This window comes from Meriones unguiculatus, chromosome 21, assembly GCF_030254825.1.
Source record: "Meriones unguiculatus strain TT.TT164.6M chromosome 21, Bangor_MerUng_6.1, whole genome shotgun sequence".
NCBI lineage: Eukaryota > Metazoa > Chordata > Mammalia > Rodentia > Muridae > Meriones > Meriones unguiculatus.
Window position 1 is genome coordinate 32,181,379 of NC_083368.1, and position 22,894 is coordinate 32,204,272.

The 22,894-nt window shown below is 40.6% G+C and overlaps 1 protein-coding gene across 9 annotated transcripts in view; it reads left to right on the top strand.

The window, feature by feature from the left end:
- The window catches only part of Cdk14 (cyclin dependent kinase 14), a 537,826-nt gene that overhangs the window by 311,909 nt on the left and 203,023 nt on the right, over window positions 1–22,894 (top strand). For all 9 annotated transcript variants that reach the window (XM_060374042.1, XM_060374035.1, XM_060374040.1 and 6 more), the window contains one exon: window positions 15,922–16,042. In XM_060374042.1, the coding sequence (XP_060230025.1) occupies window positions 15,922–16,042 (121 nt within the window). The remainder of the gene's footprint in view (window positions 1–15,921; window positions 16,043–22,894) is intronic.

A 22,894-nucleotide genomic window follows, 5' to 3' on the forward strand; every position in this document is an offset into this window, starting at 1 on the left:
ATTTGGAATGAAGACTTTTGTATTTTCAGTGACGTTTTTCTAGTCCATTTTGCGTTGCTCTAAGAATACCCAGATTGCACAACTCATGCAGAACAGACATTTACTTCTTCATAGTTGTGGAGGTTTGGAGTCTAAGATCAGGATTCGCAGCATGTATTGAGGCCCTGTAGTGTAAAATAGAAAACTGTATGTTTGTGTGTGTGTTTCACATCAGGCAGGAAGCTAAACTTGTTGTTCCATAATGATCCCACCCCTTCAAAAGTATCAGTTTACCCTTGTAGTTTTCTTATAACCTAATAACCTCATACTATGCCGGTGGAACATAAATAAACTTGGTAGCCATATGGTTGGCAAGATTTTCGAGGATTGGAAATGCCTTGACCTCACTCTTGTTCCAGGCTGGCTCTCTCTGCAGGTCAAATGGCTCCCAGACCCCACACTGGCCATCATTCAATCACTGCCATTCAGTGAAAAGATAAAGAAAAAGAAATTTTGGATCTTTTCAGAAAGTGTTATATAAGTAAAGAAGACATTTTTTTTTTCCTGCTTCTGGGCTAGGAGTTCAAAGGCCTCAGGTATGATAGACAAGCTTTTGTCTCCGAGTCGCATCCCTAAGCCCCTGGAGACAAACCTTGAAAATCATCTTTTCACACGCTAAAGGGCAGTGTATAACCCTTCCTCTTGTTCTCGGTATTTATTCATTGTAATAAAAATTGAGAATAAAATAACACCCCAGAAGAATATCTAAAAAGTCCTTTCTCATTGTCCTGTGCGTATAGGAATATTTTATTGCTTTTCATTTCAGCACCTTCAATTTCTTTGAGACTTTCAAACGTATCCTCACTCCACTAGACAGTGCTTTATTGATTCAAATTTGCTATGAAGAAGAAAGTTTTTTTTTATTTGCAGAAATCTTAAACTATATTGTAAGGCAGTTCAAGTAAAGTTTTATTGGAGAAAGAAAAGTGCTTTAACGGACAAATGCTTCGGCCTGACAAGATGTGACTATTTAAAGCATACTTAACAGATTCCTGAGAAGTAGAGCATGCCACAGCTGCTAGGCTTCGGCGTGCAGCTCTTCAGAGATAGGGCAGCTGTCTGCAACACTACAGGACTAGTTTGTGTTTTACCGCTGACAGCTCTCTTAGGACCAGAGCGGTGTTCCGGGAACACACTGGGCCCTCTAAATTTATCACGTGTGATGTTTGCGGACAGCCGAGGGAACGCGCATTGTCAGTTTGCTGATTCTGAGTCGGAACTTCTCAGAGTCTACCCACCTGTGTTCCTGCCTCCATTGATGTGTGGTTATTTAGAAGACTATGTCTGGATGTAGGAATGACTCTCTCGTGTCCTTTGTGGAATGAATAGAAGTAAAAACGCATAGTCCAGCTGTTTGGATAGCTTTCACACTTTCATCATCTTAGAGAACTTTCTTGTAATTTCATACCACACCTGAATTTCCCTTTGAGACAGATTTTTATCTGCATGATTCAAATAGTTCTTGCAAGCTTATCTCTGGTCTTAAGAGCAAAACTGGCTATTATGTAGACAAGTGTGAGGTTTAGAAAGCCACTTGGTTGTGCTGTTAAGAGTATTTAAAGGATCTTTTATTTCAGTTTCTTCCACCCCGTCATTAGCTCACTTCTGCAGGCACTAGTTCCAATGTCATGCCAAGATAGCCTGTCATTTAAAATGAAGAAATGACTATTTTAGAACTGTAGCCTAAAGAACAAAGGGCGGAATCTTGTGGGTGATGGGTTACTGAGGCTTCTCAGAACTGGGTGAGGATTCATTGACCTTTTCTCTCTTTCTGTCTAAAAACAGTTATTTTTTCAAAGTAGATAACAACATGCACACACAATGATAAAACAGAGTACAGTAAAAATTAGATTTCTATCTCTGTACCATTTTGTGCTTATTAATTATGGGCAGTTGCCTTATGCCGTTACTAATTTGTCTTTTCCAGATACAATGTTGACCTATACGCACATTACTAATTTGTCTTCTCCAGATACAATGTTGACCTATAAGCATATAGCGTGCACTCATTTCTTACTTTGATTTTTCCCTTAGCAGTGTATTACTATTGGTTTCGTATTAGTATTTATGAATGTATTGGCTTCATTCCTATTTTGAGTCCCTATCACAGTTTGTTTGGCCAGTTTTCTCCTATAGTTTAAGGTCGTTGCAGTTTTCGCTTACAGAGTGTCACAGTCAATGCTTAGACACTTAAATCATTGTGTCTACAAATATAAAGATGAACACCTGAAGTTGCCTTTGGTAACTTCGGAGGCGTGACCAGTGACTTTCAAGAGTAGTTCCACCCGTGAGCCACTGTATTGCTTCTGTGTCGGGGGAGGGTTCCCAGATTCAGACAGGGCCTCCTGCCTTAAGTAGGTCAGGTCTGCTGTCCAGTAACTCATCCCTCAGGGGAGACGACGAGTCAGACCTGCAAATGCATCCCGCACAGTGGCTTGTGTCACACCTATTAAGACTAGGGTAATTTGAGGATGGGTTGGAATTGGAATGAAATATGGAAACTGTTGGAAAGGGAGTAAGCAGGAAGGGTACCCAGAAGCATAGATACAACAGAGTGCAAGCATGATACACACGCTCAATTAAATGGGCCTCCTCACCTGGTCAGGCCAGCTTCTGTCTGAGAACATGAGCTCCCACGCCCAGGGCTGGGGAAACATGATGTTTTTGTTTCCTGAGAACTCGGGGTCCCTGAGAGGTCCACGATTAGATCTCAGGGTTCACCTCTTTTCCCAGCCACATGGCTGAAATCTCTCCATCACACCCGATATTTAAAGTAGAACTCAACATACCAGCATCAGCACTCTTGTGAAATTTAGACTTAGTTGTAAGGACGCTTGGGATTTAGCAGGTCCATCCTTTGGAATGTGGAGACTAGCTAGCACTCCATACTGGTTCTCCAGTTCTCAGGTCTGAAAACCTCTGATGAGGAGCTTGGGAGAACATCTTTGCCTTCTTCCTGAGGCAAACATCTTCCTCTAGGAAACTACCATGCTTCAGAAACAGCCCAGCCAGAATATGCCCCAAATTTACTCTAAACCCCTTTCTCCCTGTCAAACAGCAAAATGTAGGTTAATTTCACAGCTTGTTCCAGAACGGTGAGGAGGGCTTCGCTTTACATTTATTGAAGTTAACTTAGTAACTTGGAACAACAACAACAAAAAAATTCAAAGATAAATTCATCAGGGGAAGAAGCTTTGAGATGAATGGGTTTTTGTTGTTTTGTTTTATTTGTTTTTGTTTTTTAATTACTTTTGCCCATGCCTGTTGTTCAAAAGCAACAGCAAAACAAAAGTCTTAGTTAACTATTTGTGAGGCAGCTAAACTGGACCTGGAGGAATCAGGGACTCAGGGACTCTTGTCACTGCCACCACCAAGATCTTAGTTTATTGAACACAATTGAGAACTGCTCAGTTTGTAGCCTGTGAGCCTCACAGCAGGAAAATTGGTGACTTTTCTGAACATTCTTTTGACAGGCTAGGTCTGTATTTTCTAAAGCTCTGCTGCTAGATTGGACTGCAGCAGGGCTGGACACTTAGGGAGACGTGAGGTAATTACAAGCAAGAACCATTACTCCTAGTATACTCTGTATACTATAGAGAGAGATAAAATGAGATTAAATAAAAGAACTTAAACAGTTTTACTTGCTGACTGCTGAGAAAATGAGAAGGAATAAAAATCTTTAAGAAAAGGTTAATTCTTTTTTCCTTTTTATTATTTAAATTCATTTTTAATAATTTATTCACTTTACATCCTGATTGTAGCCCCCTCATCTCCTCCTGATCCTTCCCTCCCTCCTCTCTCCTCCCCTACCACCCAGTCCTCAGAAATGGGAAGCGCTTCTCCCCTGTCATCTGACCCCAGCCTATCAAGTCTCATTAGGACTTTCTGTATCCTCTTCCTCTGTGACCTGGCAAGGCTGTCCTGCCAGGGGGAAGTGATCAAAGAGCATGCAACAGAGCCTATGTCAGAGACAGCCCCTGCTCCCCCTTACTGGGGTATCCCCATGGTGACTGAGCTGTTCCCAATTTTCATGGTGGACCTCCATGCCAGTAATACAAGCATGACTTTCTTCTATTCTCCTTCTTCAAGATACTGATGAGATTATTTGCCTTGGAAGATTTTTCTCTTTAAAGTCTCATAAAATTATTTTCACAATTTCATTTGAGTCCATTCTGAACCAGCAGGAACAGCAAATGCTTAAAACTCTTGAGTCCTCTCTCCAGCCCCACCATAGTGTCTAAGTACACAAAATTAACAACCTACATGTCCCTCAACAGAGGAATGGATACAGAAATTGTAGTACATTTACAATGGAATACTCAGCAATTAAAAACAAGGAAATCATGAAATTTGCAGGCAAATGGTGGGAACTAGAAAAGATCATCCAGAAGCAGAAAGAAACAAATGATATATGCTCACTAATAAGTGGATATTAGACATATAATATAGGATAAACCTACTAAAATTTATATGCCTAAAGAAGCTAAACAAGGAGGACCCTAGGGTCCTCATTCATAAGAGCAAACAGGATAGAAATTGGAAGTAGGACAAGACAAGAAACAGGACAGGAGCCTCCACAGAGGACCTCTGAAAGACTTTACTCACCAGGGTATCAAAGGCGATACTGAGACTCATAGCCAAACTTTGGGCAGAGTGCCAGAATTCTTATGGAAGAAGAGGGAGATAGAAAGACCTGGAGTGGACAGGAACTCCACAAGGAGAACAACAGAGCCAAAATACCTGGGCCCAGGGGGTCCTGCAGAGACCGATACTCCAACTAAGGACTAAGCATAGAGAAGACCTAGACCCCCTGTTCAAAGGAAGTCCACTGGCTGCTCAGTTTCCAAGTGGGTACCCTAGTAAGGGGTACAGGGGCTGTCTCTGACATGAACTCAGTGGCCTGCTCTTTGATCACCTTCCTCTGAGTGGTGCAGCCTTGCCAGGCCACATAGGAAAATGATGAAGCCAGCCTTGATAAGACCTGATAAGCCAGGGTCAGATGGAAGGGGAGAAGATCCTCCCCTATCAGGGGACAAGGGAAAAGGCATAGGGAGAGAAGGGAGAGGGTTGGTGAGAAGAGATGAGGGAGGGGGCTGCAGTGGAGATACAAAGTGAATAAATTATGATAAAAACATATAAATAAAATTAAATTTAAAAATGCACAAAATTTGAAGGCAAATGGATGGAACTAGAATATAGCACCCTGAGTGAGGTAACCCAGACCCAGAAAGACACACACGGTATATACTCACTTATAAGTGGATATTAGCCATAAAATACAGGATAACCGTAATACAGATCTAAAGAAGCTAAATAACAAAAAGGAGTCTAGGGAGGATGCTTAATTCTCCATCAGAAGGGCTAATTGACTAGACACCAGAAGTGGCTGAAAAGACAGAACAGGAGGGGAGCCTACCATTAGATGTCCTCTGAAAGACTCCACCCAGCAAGGGATAAAGCAGATGCCGAGACTCACAGCCACACTTTGGGAAGAGCACAGGGAGTAATATGGAAGAGTAGGGGGATAGAAGGACCTGGAAGGGACAGGAGCTCCACAAGGAGACCAACATAGTCAACAAAATCTGGGAGGGGAGTGGGTGGGTGATGTAGACTGGTGCATCAACCAAGGATCATGCATGGAGAGGACCTAGATCCCTGCTCAGATGTAGCTCAGTCTCCACGTGGGATCCCTAGTAAGGGGAGCAGGGGCTGTTTCTGGCATGGACTCTGTTGTCATCTCTTTGATCACTTCCCTCCAGGCAGGACTGCCTTGCCCAGACCACAGCAAAAGAGGATACAGGCAGTCCTGATGAGACTTGATCGGCTGGGGTCAGTTGGTAGGGGAGGAGGACTCCCCCTTTCTGAGGACCAGGAGGGAGAGATGGGGAGAAGAGGGAGGACAGGTGGGACTGAGAGAAGAAGAGGGAAGGAGCTATGATCAGGATGTAAAGTGAATAAATTATAAAAAAATAAATTCAAATTGAAAAAGTATGACATGAAGAAAGAAAAACTAAAAGTATAATTGAAAACAAGTCACAAAAATTGAAGAGCACCAATAAAATTTAAAAGTATACTCACTAATTTTGACTCAGTTTTTCCCCTGAAATTAACTCAATAATTGCCTTATTAATTTGCAAGTGATACAGATGGTCAGTTAGTGTTATAAAAGCATCATAGTGGTTAGTGTTATAAAAACAACATAGCTCACTTGAAGATTATTGGTTGGTTATGTCTCATATGACATTTACAGAATTTAGTCCAAGTATTTCAAAAAACATTTGTTTTCCAAGTTGTGTATTACATTTTCTTTTTTAAATTAAATTTTTATTTTTTTAATATTAGTTATAATTTATTAACTTTGTAGCCCAGCTGTAGCCCCCTCCTTCATTCCCTCCCAATCCCACCCTCCCTCCCTCATCTTCTCCCTGTTCCTCTCCAAGTCCACTGATAGGGGAGGATCTCCTCCCCTTCCATCTTACCATAGCTTATCAGGTATCTTCAGGCCTGGCTGCAAAGTCCTCCCCTGTGGCCTAGCAGGGCGTTTTCTTTTGATTGGCATTCACCCCCAAACTCGAAGTATCTGCAAATAATCCTATACAATAAACAGGAAGTGGTGTTTTTCCTCCTGGAAAGATGTGGGGCTCAGGTCTTTGTTTAGTATGTGTGAGGCCCTGCAGTCAAATCCTAGTAGGGATTTACACAATCACATATGTGTGTATATGTGTGCGCATTCACGCGTGCTTGTGTGTGTGTGTGTGTGCGTGTGTGTGTGTTTGTGTGTGTGTTCTGCTTCCATTTAATTAATATTCTCCTAAGGCTTCATAGCCGTGAAACAAACCTGTAAACAAAGCAGGGGAGAGCCATCTAGTTTGAAGATCCACGATCAATTCCCTAGAGAAATGTCTTTCCTTGAAGGTGTTTTGTCATTGCTCTGCAGCTCTCTAGCAATTCATTCATTTTCTCAAGTCCACTCAGATTTGGTAGTCTCACTGTGCTGTCTCCTCCTTCCTCCTTTGCCTTCTTTTCCCCAACTCATTTCTTCTCTCTTTCACCAGAAGATCTTATCCAGGCCACCACACATCAGAGACCGGGGACAGATTCCCAAGCTCTCTGTCTTCATGGGAAGATGGTTATACAGGGGTCTTCAAAGCCTGTCATGTCCACTTAATACCTTGTGACCTGAATCTTCCTATTTTCTATGGCCTTAAGTTTTCTTGTTTGTTTTTTTTTTTAAATCATAGTTGGAACACTAGTAATCTCACTAAATTTTTCTTTCTTTCTTTTTTCTTTTTTATTAATTATACTTTATTCACTTTGTATCCCCCCATAAGCCCCTCCCACCTTCCCTCCCGATCCCACCTTCCCTCCTCTTTCTTCACGCATGCCCCTCCCCAAGTCCACTGATAGGGGTGTTCCTCCTCTCCTTCCTTCTGATCTTAGTCTATCAGATCACATCACAGTGGCTGCATTGTCATCTTCTGTGGCCTGGTAAGGCTGCTCCCCTCTCAGGGGGAGGTGATCAAAGAGCAGGCCAATCAGATTATGTCAGAGGCAGTCCCTCTTCCCATTACTATGGAACCCACTTGGACACTGAACTGTCATGGGCTACATCTGTGCAGGGGTTCTAGGTTATCTCCATGAATAGTCCTAGGTTGGAGTATAAGTCTCTGGGAAGTTCCCTGTGTTCAAATTTTCTGGTTCTTTTGCTCTCCTTGTGGAGCTCCAGTCTTCTCCAGGTCTTTCTATCTCCCCCTTTTTTTCATAAAATTCCCTGTACTCTGCCCAAATGCTATAAGTCTCAGCATCTGTTTTGATATCCTGCAGCGTGGATTCTTTCAGAAGCCCTCTATGGTAGGCTTCTGTCCTGTTCCCTGTTTTCTACCTCTTCCAATGTCCATCCTGTTTGCCTTTCTGAATGAGGATTGATAATTTTATCCAGGGTCCTCCTTCTTGCTTAGCTTCTTTAGGTGTACAGATTTTAGTATGTTTACCCGATATTATATGTCTGTTATCCACTATATGCCGTGTGTGTCTTTCTGCTTCTGAGATACCTCACTCAGGATGATCTTTTCTAGTTCCTCCCTGGTGGACTTTTTAAAGTCGCCTCTATATACCATCTTACTGTCTGCAAGTAAAGGTACTTTGACTTCTTCCTTCTGATTTGTGTCCCTGCCTTTTTAACCTTATAGTTGTAAATTATTTCAATACATATTCCTTGAAGCATTTGTGTATGTGGTGTGTGTGTGTGTGGACAAGTGTGCACTCACACCCAACGGTATGTGTGGAAGTCAGAAAACAGCTTGCTGGAGTTGGTCATCTCTTCACCGTGTAATTTCTGGGAATCAAACTTGGCTGTCAGTCTTACAAGCAAGTCCTCTTACCCAATGCTGCGTCTCCCTCTTACCAAAAAAACATCCTTTGTTTAATATAGTCAGATGCATACTCCATAATGTTCTAGGTAAAGTTATTAATTATGTAAGCCAATGTCTCAAAAGTTGTGAGTGTTATGTCTTAATTTAAAACATTTTTATGACAAACTTTGTTTTTTACATTTTATTTCAACATAGTAATGAGTGTAGATGAATGTGCACTCACAAGTGCTGTGGGCATGCTACTTAGCATGAATGAGGCCCTGGGTTTGATCCATAACATCTCATAAACCAGGCATGATAGTGTTCTACAACTGTGTATCCGTCACTCAGGAGATGGAGACCATATGATCAGAAGTTGAAGGTCAGTTTTAGCAACATGGCAACTTTCTATCCAGTCGAAAATCTTATCTTTAAAATAATAATAATAATAATAAATAATAATGAAAGTTGATATCAGCCAGCATGGGCATGGCAATCCATCAGAACTGACAATTTGCTCAGATCAGGACATTAAGTTGATGTGTGGTGCTGTCATCTGGAATTAGAATAATGTGCCGAGTTCTAGGAACCGAGAAACAAAAACCAAAAACATAAGGCAGTGAGCTATGGAAATGGTGGCATCTTCACCTGTGCCCCATTAGAAATGCTTCTGAACCTTCCGCTAATGCAGACAGGCAGGATCAGCGATGCGGATCTGCTTCATCAAAAGCTTTTGAGGAACTGGGGTGGAGATGAAGATTTTTAGGATTACTCATGTAGGATTACTGAAATTGATGTCAGAGATCAGCCCCAACTGACAGCAGACCTTTCTTACATAGCATGTCAGATTCCTAGCAGAGTGGGTTTCTGAGTCACTTACCACCTATGGGCTACTCCAGCAAGCTGTTTAGTGAAAATGCAACCATTGTCACCTGGGAATAACTGGAGGTAGCTGCCTTCCAAAAGACTTTATTAAGATGACAGGTGCTATCTGTTAGTCCAGTTTGTGGACCTCAGACTTCAGATCCCTCATTCTTCAAACACACCCACACAACAACAGCAAAAGAATAGAGAGCCCTAGGGTCTTGAGCAGATATAATTACCCAGGTAATTCCAGAGCCAACTTGAGGCCCTTACCTTTGCCATGTCAAGTGAAGCTTCCTTTGATACACAAGCTAATTCACAATCAAACACCATTTAGCCCAATCATTCTGAGTTGTCTTACTATATCTAGTCATTTCATTTCTCAAAGAAGCATGCATTTTTATTTTCTACACAAGAGTAAAAAAATAAAAATAAAAATTCCTATATTTAAAACTCAATTACATGAGCATTTCTGTTTTCGTTGAAAACTGTCCTAGTTTGTTTTCTGTAGCTGTGGTAAGACACTATGAGAAAAGCAATTCAGAAGGGAAATGTTTGTCATCATATACCACTAGATAACAGTGTATCACTGAAGGAAGCCTAGGCAAGAAGCCAAGCAGGGAAGAGTCTCAGAGGCAGAAACCAAAGCAGAGACCTCAGAGGAAGAATGCTTGCTGACTTGATACTCATGACTTGCTCAGCCTGCTTTCTTATAACCCAGGGCCATCTGCTCAGAAGTGGCCCAGCCCACAGAAGACTGGGCCCTCCAATCATCAATCAAAAAATGTCCTCACAGAGGCTGGAGAGATTGGTCAACAGTTAAGAGCACTGTCTGCTCTTTGAGACATCCTGAGTTTAATTCCCAGCAACCACATTGTGGCTCACAACCATCTACACTGGGATCTGATGCCCTCTTTTGGCCTGCAGGTGTACATTCGGAGAGAGCACTCATATACATAAAATTAATAAACTTAAAAAAGAAATGCCCATACAGATTTACCTATAAGCCAATCTGAGGAGGCTTGGGGTTTTTTTTGTTTGTTTGTTTGTTTGTTTGTTTGTTTTTCAATTGAAATTTCCTCTTCTCAGGTGATCCTGGCTTGTGCCAAGTTGATTAAAAAAAAAAAACTCATTAGCAGAAAATCTTTGTTAAAATTCTATGAAAGTTTATTTTGTTAAAAATGAAAGATAGAAACGTAGAAACAAGCTGTCAGAATAGAGAAATTAAACATGATTTACTGATCTTCACATTTTCAAAATAATTAGGTTCTGGATAATTGGCTAGAACCTAAGTCTAAGTATGAACTAGAGGTTTGCATTTTGGGATAAATCACCTGTGAGTGAGAATTAAAAGCAAGCCAGTACACAGAGGCTGAGGTGGCATGCCCAGGGCCTTCATGGGTCTGCATTGGATGGGGTCCTAGAGCTGAAAGAAGTGATAGCATCCCTAACGCAGAAGCAATCTCCAGGTGACAACCACTTGCAAATGAAAATTTAGTTTCCTCCAGGGGCATCTCCCAGAAGAAACAACCAAACATTAGGGCAGGCTATATGTCCAGTAGTAGATGGCCAATGCAAACTGAACTCAGTGGCATCTTTGGAGGTTCCTTGTCTCATAGTATCCTGTCAAGGCATCTTATTTATCTATTTATTTTTAATTTATTCACCCTACATGTTCTTTGTGTATATATTTTGGCTTACAGCTTTGTGTTGGTATGGCATTCCTGAGTGTGCAAATGGTTTTGTCCTGCTCTAATTTGTTCTTGTTTTATCTCATTTTACTTTATTATAATCTAGTAGAAGCCTGTTTGTTTGCTAAAAAGGGACATAAATGGTTTGGATCTGGATGGGAGAGGAGATGGGAAGAACGAGGAGGAGGAGAGGAAGAGGAAATCAGAATCAGGATATAGTGTATGAAAAAACTACTTTCAGTAAAAAAAAAAAACATAGAAAAAGTGTTAAGATTTTTAAAATAAAAGAATCAGTAAAGCAAGTCACTACACAGTATGAAGGTCAGCGTGTGTACATTTGAGAACCACTGTGTCTGTCATCTTTCAGCACTGTGAGGACCTTAGCTTAGGCGAAGAAAGGCTGGTCTTAGCTCACATGTTCAGAGATCTCAGCCCATGGCACACGACTCCATGTTGCTATGCCTTAGCAAGGCAGAGCATTAAGGCACCAGTGTGTGGCGGAGCAAATCTGCTTGTCTCATTGTTGAGAAGAAGGTTGGGGAACAGGAAGGAAAAGCATACACTCAGGGACTCAGCTCCTTCTACTAAGCCCTCTGTTCATGTTTTCCACCGTCTCCAAATACCATCATCAAATTACAGATCTGTCCATAAATTAATCCATTATTAGGTCAGAGCTCCCATGGGCTTTCCTCCTGAAAGCCTTGCCTCTAAGCATTGCATTACACACCAAGTGTTGTATACATGAATATTCAAATTACAAGATAATGATTTAAACGTATAGTCTATATAAAACCAGTATGAGAAGAACACGATAAGGTCCCAGAGAGATGCTCTGTCATTCCTGGTTAGTTATTCTGTAGCAGAGAAGTAAAGGAAGAAATGTTAAGTTTAAAAAAAAAAAAGTGATCAGCAGACTGGAGAGAGAGAACAATTAAGAGCTGCAGAGTATCCATTGCTTGGTGTTTAAGGTCTCATCTGTCTAGACAAGCAGAGAGAACACTCTCCTGGGAGCTCGTCTTTGTCCATGCTACATAGGACCATAGTCAACATGGCAGCAGATCTTATCTGTGAGTTAGCTGTGTTACAGACATGGGGAAAGGAACTCTTGGAAAATTGTTAGCTAATAGAACTTCTTTTGGAAGTTCTAAGATTCTATTGTAGAGGAACAATGGTACCCCAACCCCGAGCTGCTGGCAGTTGGTCCTGAATAGCAGGAGCTTCCCCTCTGCTCTCAGGTCTGCCCTCATTAGAAGTGGCAACACAGAAGCTGTGTACAGCCATTTGTTAGGAGAGCCATTGTGGGAGCCCGCAGGACCCCGCCCCCCAGTCCAGGTGTGCAAACTCAGCCGGGCCGCACCGTGCAGGCAGGCTGCCTTCACCTGGTTTGCAACTCTCTTTTCTTTTCAACTTTCAATTCAGACTAAACATTAATATAAGTTTTGATAATCACCCATGAACTTCATGTTTTTGAAAAGGTAGTGTAGCTCTCTTCCTGTAGTGTAACCATAGCAACTGACAGGGAACAGAGAGAGAGAGCTTTCACACATGCTGTGCTAATTAATCCTGTCCTACAGTTTTCCTTCAGCTGAAAGATGCAGTTTAATAAATTTTGCATGAGTAAGCAGGTTTTGATTTATGAACCTCACAGACACATAGAGTTGTTGTTACCAAAAAGATTTGGGGGACATGGCATTGGAATATCACATTTTAAGGTATTCTTTTTCTTTTTTTAAATAGACCATTGTTTAAATAAGTTGGTCTTTTCTGAAAGTACTAAGATTTATATTTTTATTAAGTGAATATAAATATTTTATTTTAGAGTGAACACCTTTGTTCACGGATGTATGGTGTACCTTCAAAACTAATGACTGACTCTATTCAGGTGATAAGACAGCCTTTTCTCAAGTGCTAGAGAAACTGTTTCCTGAAATAGAATATCCTTATTTTCTATATGACATTTCTATATGTAAAGCCTCTTTTAAAAAACTCTTTTATAAAACTTTTAAAATTCATCCTCATTGCTCCTTTGGGAACCAGTGTAGCCCAGCTGAATGAAGGCGTGGCTTTCTTTGACCAAAGTATGTGAGAAGGGAGAAAACTATGTAGACTAGGAACTTCTGTTTGTGTTTTCCACAAATAACTTAGCCAACTAAACAACTCAGGTTTGGTCTGCAATCATTTGTAAAGGTTTTAATTTATGTTATTTTTAGGGGATCCTGGGGTTTTTTTTTTCCTCTCATCTTTGGCTATCACTTTCTATTTAATAACTAGGCTGATTGTCTGAACTGTCAAAAGAGAAAAATCTCTTGTTTTCCATTCTCCTGTCTCTGTCTGAGCTGCCTGACAACAAGGCCTGAGGAAAAGCAAGAGCATCCAGCACGGATGGCATCCCATTTGATTTGACAACCACATATGGGACGAGTCAGAACTGATTTCCAGACCTGAACTTAGCTCTTTGGTTTCTGTATGAAAATGTAGTCATTAAGGACCAGAGCTTTGACAGGATTGCCAAAGCCTGCACACACTCCTACAGTACAGTTTTGTCTGAATTGAGGTAGGATTAAACCCCACAGAGTAAAGAATGTGTTACATGGAAGCTATGATTGGAAATAGCTGTATTTATGTGCATAATAGCAGGTGTAGGAAATAGAATATATTTGTATGTTTCTTGTTTCTGTACATTTTTGTGTAGAATATGTATAAACATTAACCAACTCAGTCCATCATCATCTTATTGTAAAAACTGCACTGAAAAAAATGATGGACTATAATGATAATTGAATTAATTAGCAATTCTTAGTCTTACAAGTTGTCTTTACACATAATCCAGAAAATTAATAGGCATGGTTAACAAACAGGAAGAAGTTTGTGTTCCTAAACATTACCGACGATTTTAATAGATCATTGAAATGAATATGTTAAGGTAGGTTCACAGCAAAAAACTTTGTATGACGTGACTCTTTTAGTACGATACTGATAAACAATCCTTTGTACTGTGCTGTTGACATAGTGTTGGAAGTTTCAGTTGATAAGGGGTTGGTCGTGTTATTTTGGGACTTATGGTGAGGCAAACTATCACAGGAAAAGCCTATGGTGGATCAAAGCTGCTTGCCTTGTAGCTGTTGGGGAGCAAAGCAAGTATGCCCCCCGTAAACCCGTAAACCAACTTCCTTCTTCTAGACCCCATCTCTCAGAATTGTCCATCAACTCCCAGTAGCACTGTGGCCATTGAACTGGTCTTTAACAAATGCACCACAAGGGAGCATTCCAGGTCTTTACATATAGAATATTCTAATACTGCATTTGTCGTTAATAACAATTAGACAGTGACCTGTTACTTGTTTTATTTTCAAAATCAACATTGTGAAATGCATGACTGTTAGAAGAATTAGGAGTGTTGGGAAGATGGCCCAGTGGATTAGAATACTACAGAAGACCAGAGTTCAGTTGTCAGCCCCAAAGTCAGGCAGCTAACAACTGCCTCTGACTCCCGCTCGAGGGAATTCAATGCCTTTTTGTGGCCTTTGTAGGCTTCAACATGCATGCACATAGCACACACACACATACATACAGAGCACACACACATATAATTAAAAATAGAAATAAATCATTTTTTTTTCAAGACAGAGTTTCTCTTTGTAGCGTGGCTGTTCTGGACTGACTTTGTAGACTAGGCTGGCCTCAAACTCACAGAGATCCACCTGCCTCTGCCTCCCATAGTGCTGGAATTACAGCTGTGTGCCTCCACACCTGGCTAAAATATTTTCAAAACAAATAAGTCCTAAAAAAAAAATATTAGGCTGGAGACATCGCTTGTTGGTTGTGCTTTCTTAACATGCAGGAGGGTGTATGTTCAATTCTTAGCACTGCAAGGGAACACTATTTTTCAAAAAGAATTACTTAGTTATTACATACAATCTGCGAAAAGCATTCAGAAAGCCTTACTAGGTTATGGAAGGGGAGGGGCTGGATGGGAGGCCCGGCAGTTAAGAGCATGTAAGGACACATTGCTTTGCAGAGGGCCAGGGCTGGCTGCCAACACCACATCTGGAAGCTCTCAGACACTTGTACTCCTGCTCCAGGAGATCTGACGCCCTCTTCTGGTCTCTGTAGGCTCCCACACTCCTGTGCGCATACGCCACCATACACATAACTAAAAGCCAAATAAATCTTGTTAAAAATGGGTAATCCCACATTCCAGAGGGAAACCACGGGGGACATACAAATACATGTTTTTTCCAGTCTTGTGTCTGTGTGTGAATATTTATGGTTATAAGGTCAAATTGCATATACTTTTTCAATTAAAGTAGTCTTGCTGCTTTTATCCCCAGTGCAGTCTGATGTCTGTTCTCATCATCTGTATGTGCCAGTTTGATCACTGCTTTGTAATTATGTAGCTCACTGGTTTTCAGAGAAACCTCCCCAGTGTGCAGCCCCTTGTATGTCTCTGAGAAACAAGCCCAACACAAGGACTTCTGGCGCAGCTCTTTGAGAAAAGTATTTGACTTTCTTAGTACAGAGTCAACACACATGTAAAGCATTGGCGACGCTGATCAGTTCTGTAACTGGGAGACTTTAGCTTTAATCTATCTTTTCTTCAAGTTATTTGACCAAAGGCTCCTTACTATACGACTTACATACAGATTTGGAACTCTCAGAGCTACTAGGCCTCTGCACAGCAGAAATTTGGAGCAGCCAGGGGATTCTAAGGTAGTTGTGGCTTTGTTTAGTGACACTTCATCAGATCCACAGAACTAGTTTGCAGTTTGAAGGACTTGATGCTCATTAGCGTGCATTCAAGACATAAGAGACTGCGTGTGTTCTCCTCCAACTTTGCGCTAACTTTGACCTTGCATTCATGGATCTGAATTACAGCAGTGTTGTCTAGCCTTTGAAAATGCGACGTTTGGATTGAAAGCAAGCACAGCTTCCTTTAATGCCCGCTTTAAAGTCTTTATGTTTGCTATCGCCCACAGGTCTCGCAAGGGCAAAATCCGTGCCCAGCCACACGTACTCCAACGAAGTGGTCACCTTGTGGTACAGACCTCCGGATGTTCTCCTGGGCTCCACAGAGTACTCCACCTGCCTTGACATGTGGTGAGGAGTGCTTTAGCTACTCTGTGCGCCGTGCTTGGGCGGGGCGAAATCCAGGCAAATGCCTAACACTCTGGACAAAGATTGATGGTGCAGGAATGCTGCCTGTGTGTGGCAATGCTCTTGTCTCTTAAAAACCTGATTGGGAATGGTACCCCATCAGGATCTGCTCCAGATGGTGCCTCCTAATGGTTCTTGATGGACAAGGGCAGAGGGTTTTTTTTTTTTTTTCCTGACTGTCAGCACTGTAATTTTCTCTGTAAGGTCATAATTTATGGTTTTATTTTATAATGAGGACGTGTGTCTCCCCAAAGAGCCATAGACTTAGAAGTAATAGAGAAAACGTTTATATTTATTACAAAGCCCTGGTTATCAGTTGGGTTCAAAGCTATTGTTATCAATTTTCCAAAATGAAATACCATGAGTTTTTAAAAATACAGAGTAATTTCAGGGCATTATCATTTCATGCAGTAGTTCGCCAGCTATTAAAGATCGTTTTAGTGAATTGAAATGATTGGGAATGTCTGTTACACACTTGTTAACAGTAGTAAACAACTCTGCATTCTCAATCATGAGGATTTACATGACATAATCACCGATGGGAATGAACTTTATTCTTAGCACTCTGGAGAGAGTCATACATGGCTGTTGAGCATAGCATTTCCTTTTCTAGATTCACGGTTGGGTCTGAAGTAAAATAATTCATGTAGCTTGTGGCTATTTTATAACAGGAGCAATTATTCCTGAATGATTATGCTGCTCTATTTAGAATTTAGCTACATGATCATATAATGTTTATGGCCTCTATAAAACTTCAGCATGTATTATTTATTTTCCTCTCCTGTAGTTACTTCATGGCTTTACCCTCAGCAATCTTGGATTTTTAAAATTAGGCATGAATGGGTCCTAGCTTCCTCCCTGATCTATTTCATATATAAAAAAATAGCAATACATTAAGAAAATGATCAGGCTCCTTGCAATGGATAACACAAGGACTTTCTTAATGTTTGTTTAAGATAACCCTACCTGTGGGGTTTGTTGATCAACAGAAGTTATCTGCAGCATCTTATGTACACATAGCTATCATTGTAGGTTATAAACATCTAGCTTTCTATAGCCTAGTAGAAGAATCCAGGCTATCAAACACCCAACTATCTGTTATAATAAATTTATATGCTTTATCATAAATTCAATCACATTTTAATGATACTCTAAAATCACAAGACTAAGTATCACCACCTATGGTTTAGTGGCTGAGTTGGTCCATCTTTTCATCATACTTCTTGGCTTTGGCTTTTTAATGCTTATTTACTCTTTATGTAGTTAATATTTTCTCCTAAGGATAGGCCCACCTAGGGGCAACATAGCTACTTAGATCATTAGTTGTTGTGGGGGAAGGTTGGAGAAAAAGGCCAGTGCACACACCCAGATATGAGTTAGTTGTCATCTTAAACCCTCGCTACTTTCTGCTGTAAGTTGAGAGTTGGCTATAAGCAAATATCACAGTCTTGAGTTATACAATATTTTTCTCTTTGTTTTTGCATGTGGAAATTATTAGTGTTCTTTCAACGAGTTCAGCTAAGAATGTAGTTTTGAAATAATTGTAATGAGGAGCCAGGGTTTCTTGGCTGCTTGGCAATTTAGCAAAGAATATACCCTCCTAAACCTAAGATGTTCTTACTGTGCCTCTGGCTCAATTTTGGCAAAAAAAAAAAAAAAAAAAAAAATTAAAAAGGTTCTCTAAGGGTCTAGTGACTTGGCTGAGTTATCAAATGCCTGCAAGTAGGATGACCTAAGTTTAGCACGGTGGCACACGCATGTAACCCCAGCACAAGCAGTGAGGAGACAGGCAGGACAGTGGAGCTCAACTTGGCCAAATCAGTGATTTCCAAGTTCAGGGAGAGATCTTGTCTTCAAAATTAAGGGAGCTTAATTGGGAGCTCTTAGTTCAATCCCCAAAAGCAATGAACAGCAAGAAATATGCTGGAGAGGCTGAACTCTGGGTCTCACTGCTCAGTCTGCCTAGCCTGCTTGAAGAGCCCCAAGCCAAAGTAGAAAAAGTAGAAAGCTTCCTGAGAAACAACATTCAGAACTAACCTCTGACTTCCATTTGTATGCATGCATGTTCACACATACACCAATATACACAGGGTGGGGTAGGAAAAATGTTCTTTATAGTATCAAGTTCAGGTTGGGCTCTGACTTACTAATATGTTTGCTTCTGACATGCACTGCTTGTTTTCTAATCTGTCCGACTTCATTCCCTATTGCGATCTTACCCCATGTGTGTGAGAGATGGTTTGGGCACTAGCTGCCAATTTGCTTGGAACAGAGACATAACAGAAGAATATGAAGAAGCCTGCCTGTTAGTTAAGAGAAAGGGGGAAAACTGATAAAAAGAGTAGACCCCAAATACCCTATTGTTCGCATGCCAAGACTATTCATTGTCAGAAACAATCAGCATCTATGTCAGGTTTGAGCAGCTTCCCATGCTTATTTTCAGTTCACTGCCAAGCCCTAAAAATCCAAGGATGTCTAGGCCATGCCTGCCATTCTCAATCTGATGTCATTCCAAGCAATTTTCTAAACGCTGTTGTGCTATTTTGCTATAAGTCAGGTAGGAATGCATATGTCTTTCCCTTGAGAGGGATGTTCACAGGACACTGATTTTTGCATAATCAATGGCATCCGTGCGGGATATTCAGACACCTGGAAATTGGATATTAATTGAGTCAAGGCTCAGCTGCACCAGAAAGAAATACAAATATTAACCCAAGGACAGCAGGGAGGAGGCAGGTGGCAGGAGGTTCAGGCTATTTTTACAGTTCATTTACTGTCCTGGGGCTGCAGGGCAGTAACTAAAAACTGATGATCCCTACATAGTATTAAATAGCCGCAGGCAGTGAAAATATTAATGAAGACACATATGCAATAACACTGTCAGCGTGTGATAGAAATCAGAGCTGGCACTGTTAGGAGCTTCTCCTGTAGGTCTCCGGCTCCATGGCACTGTGCGAACGGCAGGTGCGACTTGAGAACTCAATCAAGGTAGTTTCGCTACCTTTGTTTCCCTTCAAAAATGGAGATCTAAGCAGCAGCATCAGATGGAACATTGCCTCTTGTAAAGCGTCTAAAGTCGAAGCATGGAAAAATCATTGCTAATCTTTTAAGCCAGAGAGACCCTCTGCCGGGGCTGTGAAGGGCACGTGAGGGGGAGCATGCATGTGAAGGCAGCTTGTCTGTGAGTGTCTCACTTACTTACTCAGTACAGCTCTTACTCGGGAGCCAGTTGTTATAAACAAACTCATGTCCCTTCTCAGACGCTCAGAGCAGTGTTAGTAGCTGCACACATTCTCTAAAGCAGAATGTGGCCAGGGATTATTTTATAGGATTAATTTCTTTACACCAGATAACTAAGTTATCTGCTGTCAATAAATGGTTATCTCATCAAAGGCATTGTGCTTTAGGGGGAGCCCCTCCTATCAACTGCATTGCTCCCCCAACAGAGTCTGCAAAGAATGATGGCATGTCAGGCGCTTCCTATCATCATCTTTTTTAAAGCTAATTAACATATTAACTATGCTTGTCAAGACGTGGGGCAGATCATTTATAAATAAGCCTGTCAAACATAATGAGATTGCATATTAAATCACCTCTTCTCCATTACATCTCTGATTTAAGATTAAAATTAATATATTTAACATTGGAGCAGCTGGGTGGTTTGGTGCAAGTCGTAATGTATAGGAAAATGTCTGATTCAAAATTGATTTTTAATATATTAGAAAGAATATGGCCTATTTATTAAGTATCACAAGGCGATTTGGCATTGTTCCGTATTACACAAGCTAAATGGCCATACTTATTGGCAGTATCCCGTGTTCTGCCCGCATCTTTACTGCTCTTTCTGTCTTGACCCATGGTAATTTATACAATAAAATTTCTTAAGACTTGGGCTTATTTACCATTGCTTTAAGAGAAAGAGCTGGAAATGAACCTTGCTACACCCCTGACCCTGTACATGAATTTATTCTGAGGTCTATGTTATTTTGAAAACTTGAATGCTAATAATAGTTAACAGTAGGTACTCTCATTGGCCGTAAACTGTATCTAAGCCCTGCCATGCTTTTAAATTACGTCCCCATTATGCAGTGAGGTAAACAATACTCACACAGACTAAACGATAAAGTTAAGGCCATGTGGTTAGTAAATACCCAACATGGAGGCTCCAGGGCAACCTCCTCAGCACCCCTTTGTCTTTCCAGCATTCTGTACCATCTCATCAGATGATTTGTAAGAAGCTGGTTTTATTTTACTGCTGATGTAGCTCTAAAATGCACAGTACTTTATATTAGACTTCAATCCATGTTTGTGTAGCTCTGATATTTTGGGTGGCTTTGGTTCTCACTCAGGAGCCCGTGCCCTGTTTTGTCTCTCCTGATAGCTTTGTTCCACTATCCTCCACTATGTAATTTTATTCAAGAATTACTAAAACAAGCACATGAATCATTGGATTGAATACATTTTCATGATACTACTGTTTATGCTGACATACATTTTACCAGCTTCTAGTCATTACTCATTTATCGCCTCTGCTAACGTGCATGAGTCCATTTTTTAAAAGAATGCTAAGTAAGAATGAGATTTGTATTCCTGAGCTACTGCAGAGTCGTCTGTCAGTGTTGTTTGTGTGTTTTTTAATTATTGCAAGTCATAAAGCCAAGGAAGATATGAAACAGTCATTGTCAACTTCAACAGCTCTTTAATAGCTCTTAAGCAGTGCTCAAACAATGCATAGTCCAGCTGAGTTTCTATCGCTACTGACCGCGGGATGCAAGAAGACAGAAGAACTAGGGACAGCCACAAAGAAAGATCCACGTATTCCGGGGGCCTACCAAATTTTGAGTCACTATATAACTCATCAACATACGGTAAAACCTTTGAGAGTTAATAATTCCGCAAGGACAACAAGAGGATCCAACTGTGCCATATGATTTAAAATACACTAAAGCAATAATTGGCCCTGTATTTCAATCAGAAGAGGTTTGTAATGTTTCAGTTTTTAAGTCAAACATAAGGCTAACCGCTGGCTACATGAACTTTTTACAGAAAATTCATCATTGCCTGTGAGTTTTCTTGGTCAATATGGCCCTCTATCCCTGTCTGGTTGTGAATCACCAGCACACTAATTCAGAACTGCCTCTGGGATGGTAAAGAGAAGCTTCTTTTTTTAAAAAAAAAAGTGTGGTTATAGTTTTTACATCTCGTTGTTTATCAGTGTGTGTCTGTGAGAAAAAGTGTGATTCAGCCAACGTATTTGGCCACTTAGTAGTAATGATAATATATAGGATGAACATGTCTGTAGACTCCACTGCTAAATATTTTTAAAACAAATTAAATTCACCTAATTTCTTTTTAATCAACATCGGCGAAGCAATTTACTTTTCACAAATGTTTTCCTGAATGATTTTCAAATAGTCACAGAGACTAAATTTCATGGCATTGTTATAAGCTTGGTGCACTCCACTGCCTCACTAGATTGTGAGACTAGAAAGACATGATTACAAGAAATTCTTGAGAAATCTAAAATTGAGTAAATGTTGAAAGTAGTATTCTTACTACCTTTTGGCTCTGTCTATCAACCAAATCAAATGTCTTGTGTTTCTAATGGGTTATAGCCTCCCATGGAATATGAGAGTGCCATGGAATATGACAATAGATGGAAGATGCTGTATTTGCTTTTAAGGAAATGGACATATAGCCTTTGCCTCTGGAATTAGAATTTTAGCTCATCTTAAATGGGAGAACAGAGTGTGGGTAGGAGATGATTCTGAGTTTTAATCTAGAAATATGTAAATTAAGGAATGCCACATGTAGGTTAATTTCTTTAATTTTTGGTGTGAGTGATAGATGTCTTCATCTGTCCATGCATGCTTGTTCATTTGTGAAATCCAGAGATCATTTTTGAAGGTCTTCCTATACTTCTCTTCAACTTTTCGTTCAATCAATCATTCATTCATTCATTCCTCATTTGTTTATTCTTTGATTTATTTATTTAGAGACAGGTCTGTCAGTAAACCTGGAGCTTCTAAGTTCATCAAGACTTGCTTGCCAGTGAGTTTCAGGGACCCGCCTGTCTCCACCCCTCTGCCCTAGGCTACCGGTGCACACCATCATGCCTGATCCTTTAAGCTGGGTATCCAAACCCGGGTCCTTTGCTTGGACAGCAAACACTGTGTGGGTGACCCATCTTCCCAGCCCCCTTATGTTTAAAGTTTATTATATTTATATACATATATATTCACATAGAAACCATCTCTCTGAGTATGCTAGGCTACTTAAAGTGGGAACTATGCTTTATAAAAACATCCTGAAGAGCCAAGTCATCTTCCTTCTCCCACTGGTTGCTCTGTGTCCAACTTAGTTAATCAAAGCTTTTGAATTATTCTTTTCAGTTCCCAGATTAAAAACCGTGACAAAAATAGAACCTATTTCCAGTATAGCTGGCTAACTAACAGCTACCGAAACAGTGTCAAAGCAGGAACAGAGACCTACTTTACCCGTGACCTCTCTTGAATCTCTCGAAATCATTTTCAAGTCTTCTGGCGATACTGTCTATCTCATAGGTCCTACATAATTGTTTGTCTTTTTATCTATCAATTTGTTATGTTTCTTGATCTACATTGCTGGAGAGCTAATCTATGGCCTTGCTTATGCAAGCACTCTTGATTTGCTTTTTGCACATTATACTAAGTGGGTGTTTTGGTAGATGAAGACTTTACTCTGCCCTGTCTCCTACCAACCTTGTCCCGTTCCACTTCTAATTATTCTCCTTGTGTAGAATCTGCATTATATTTT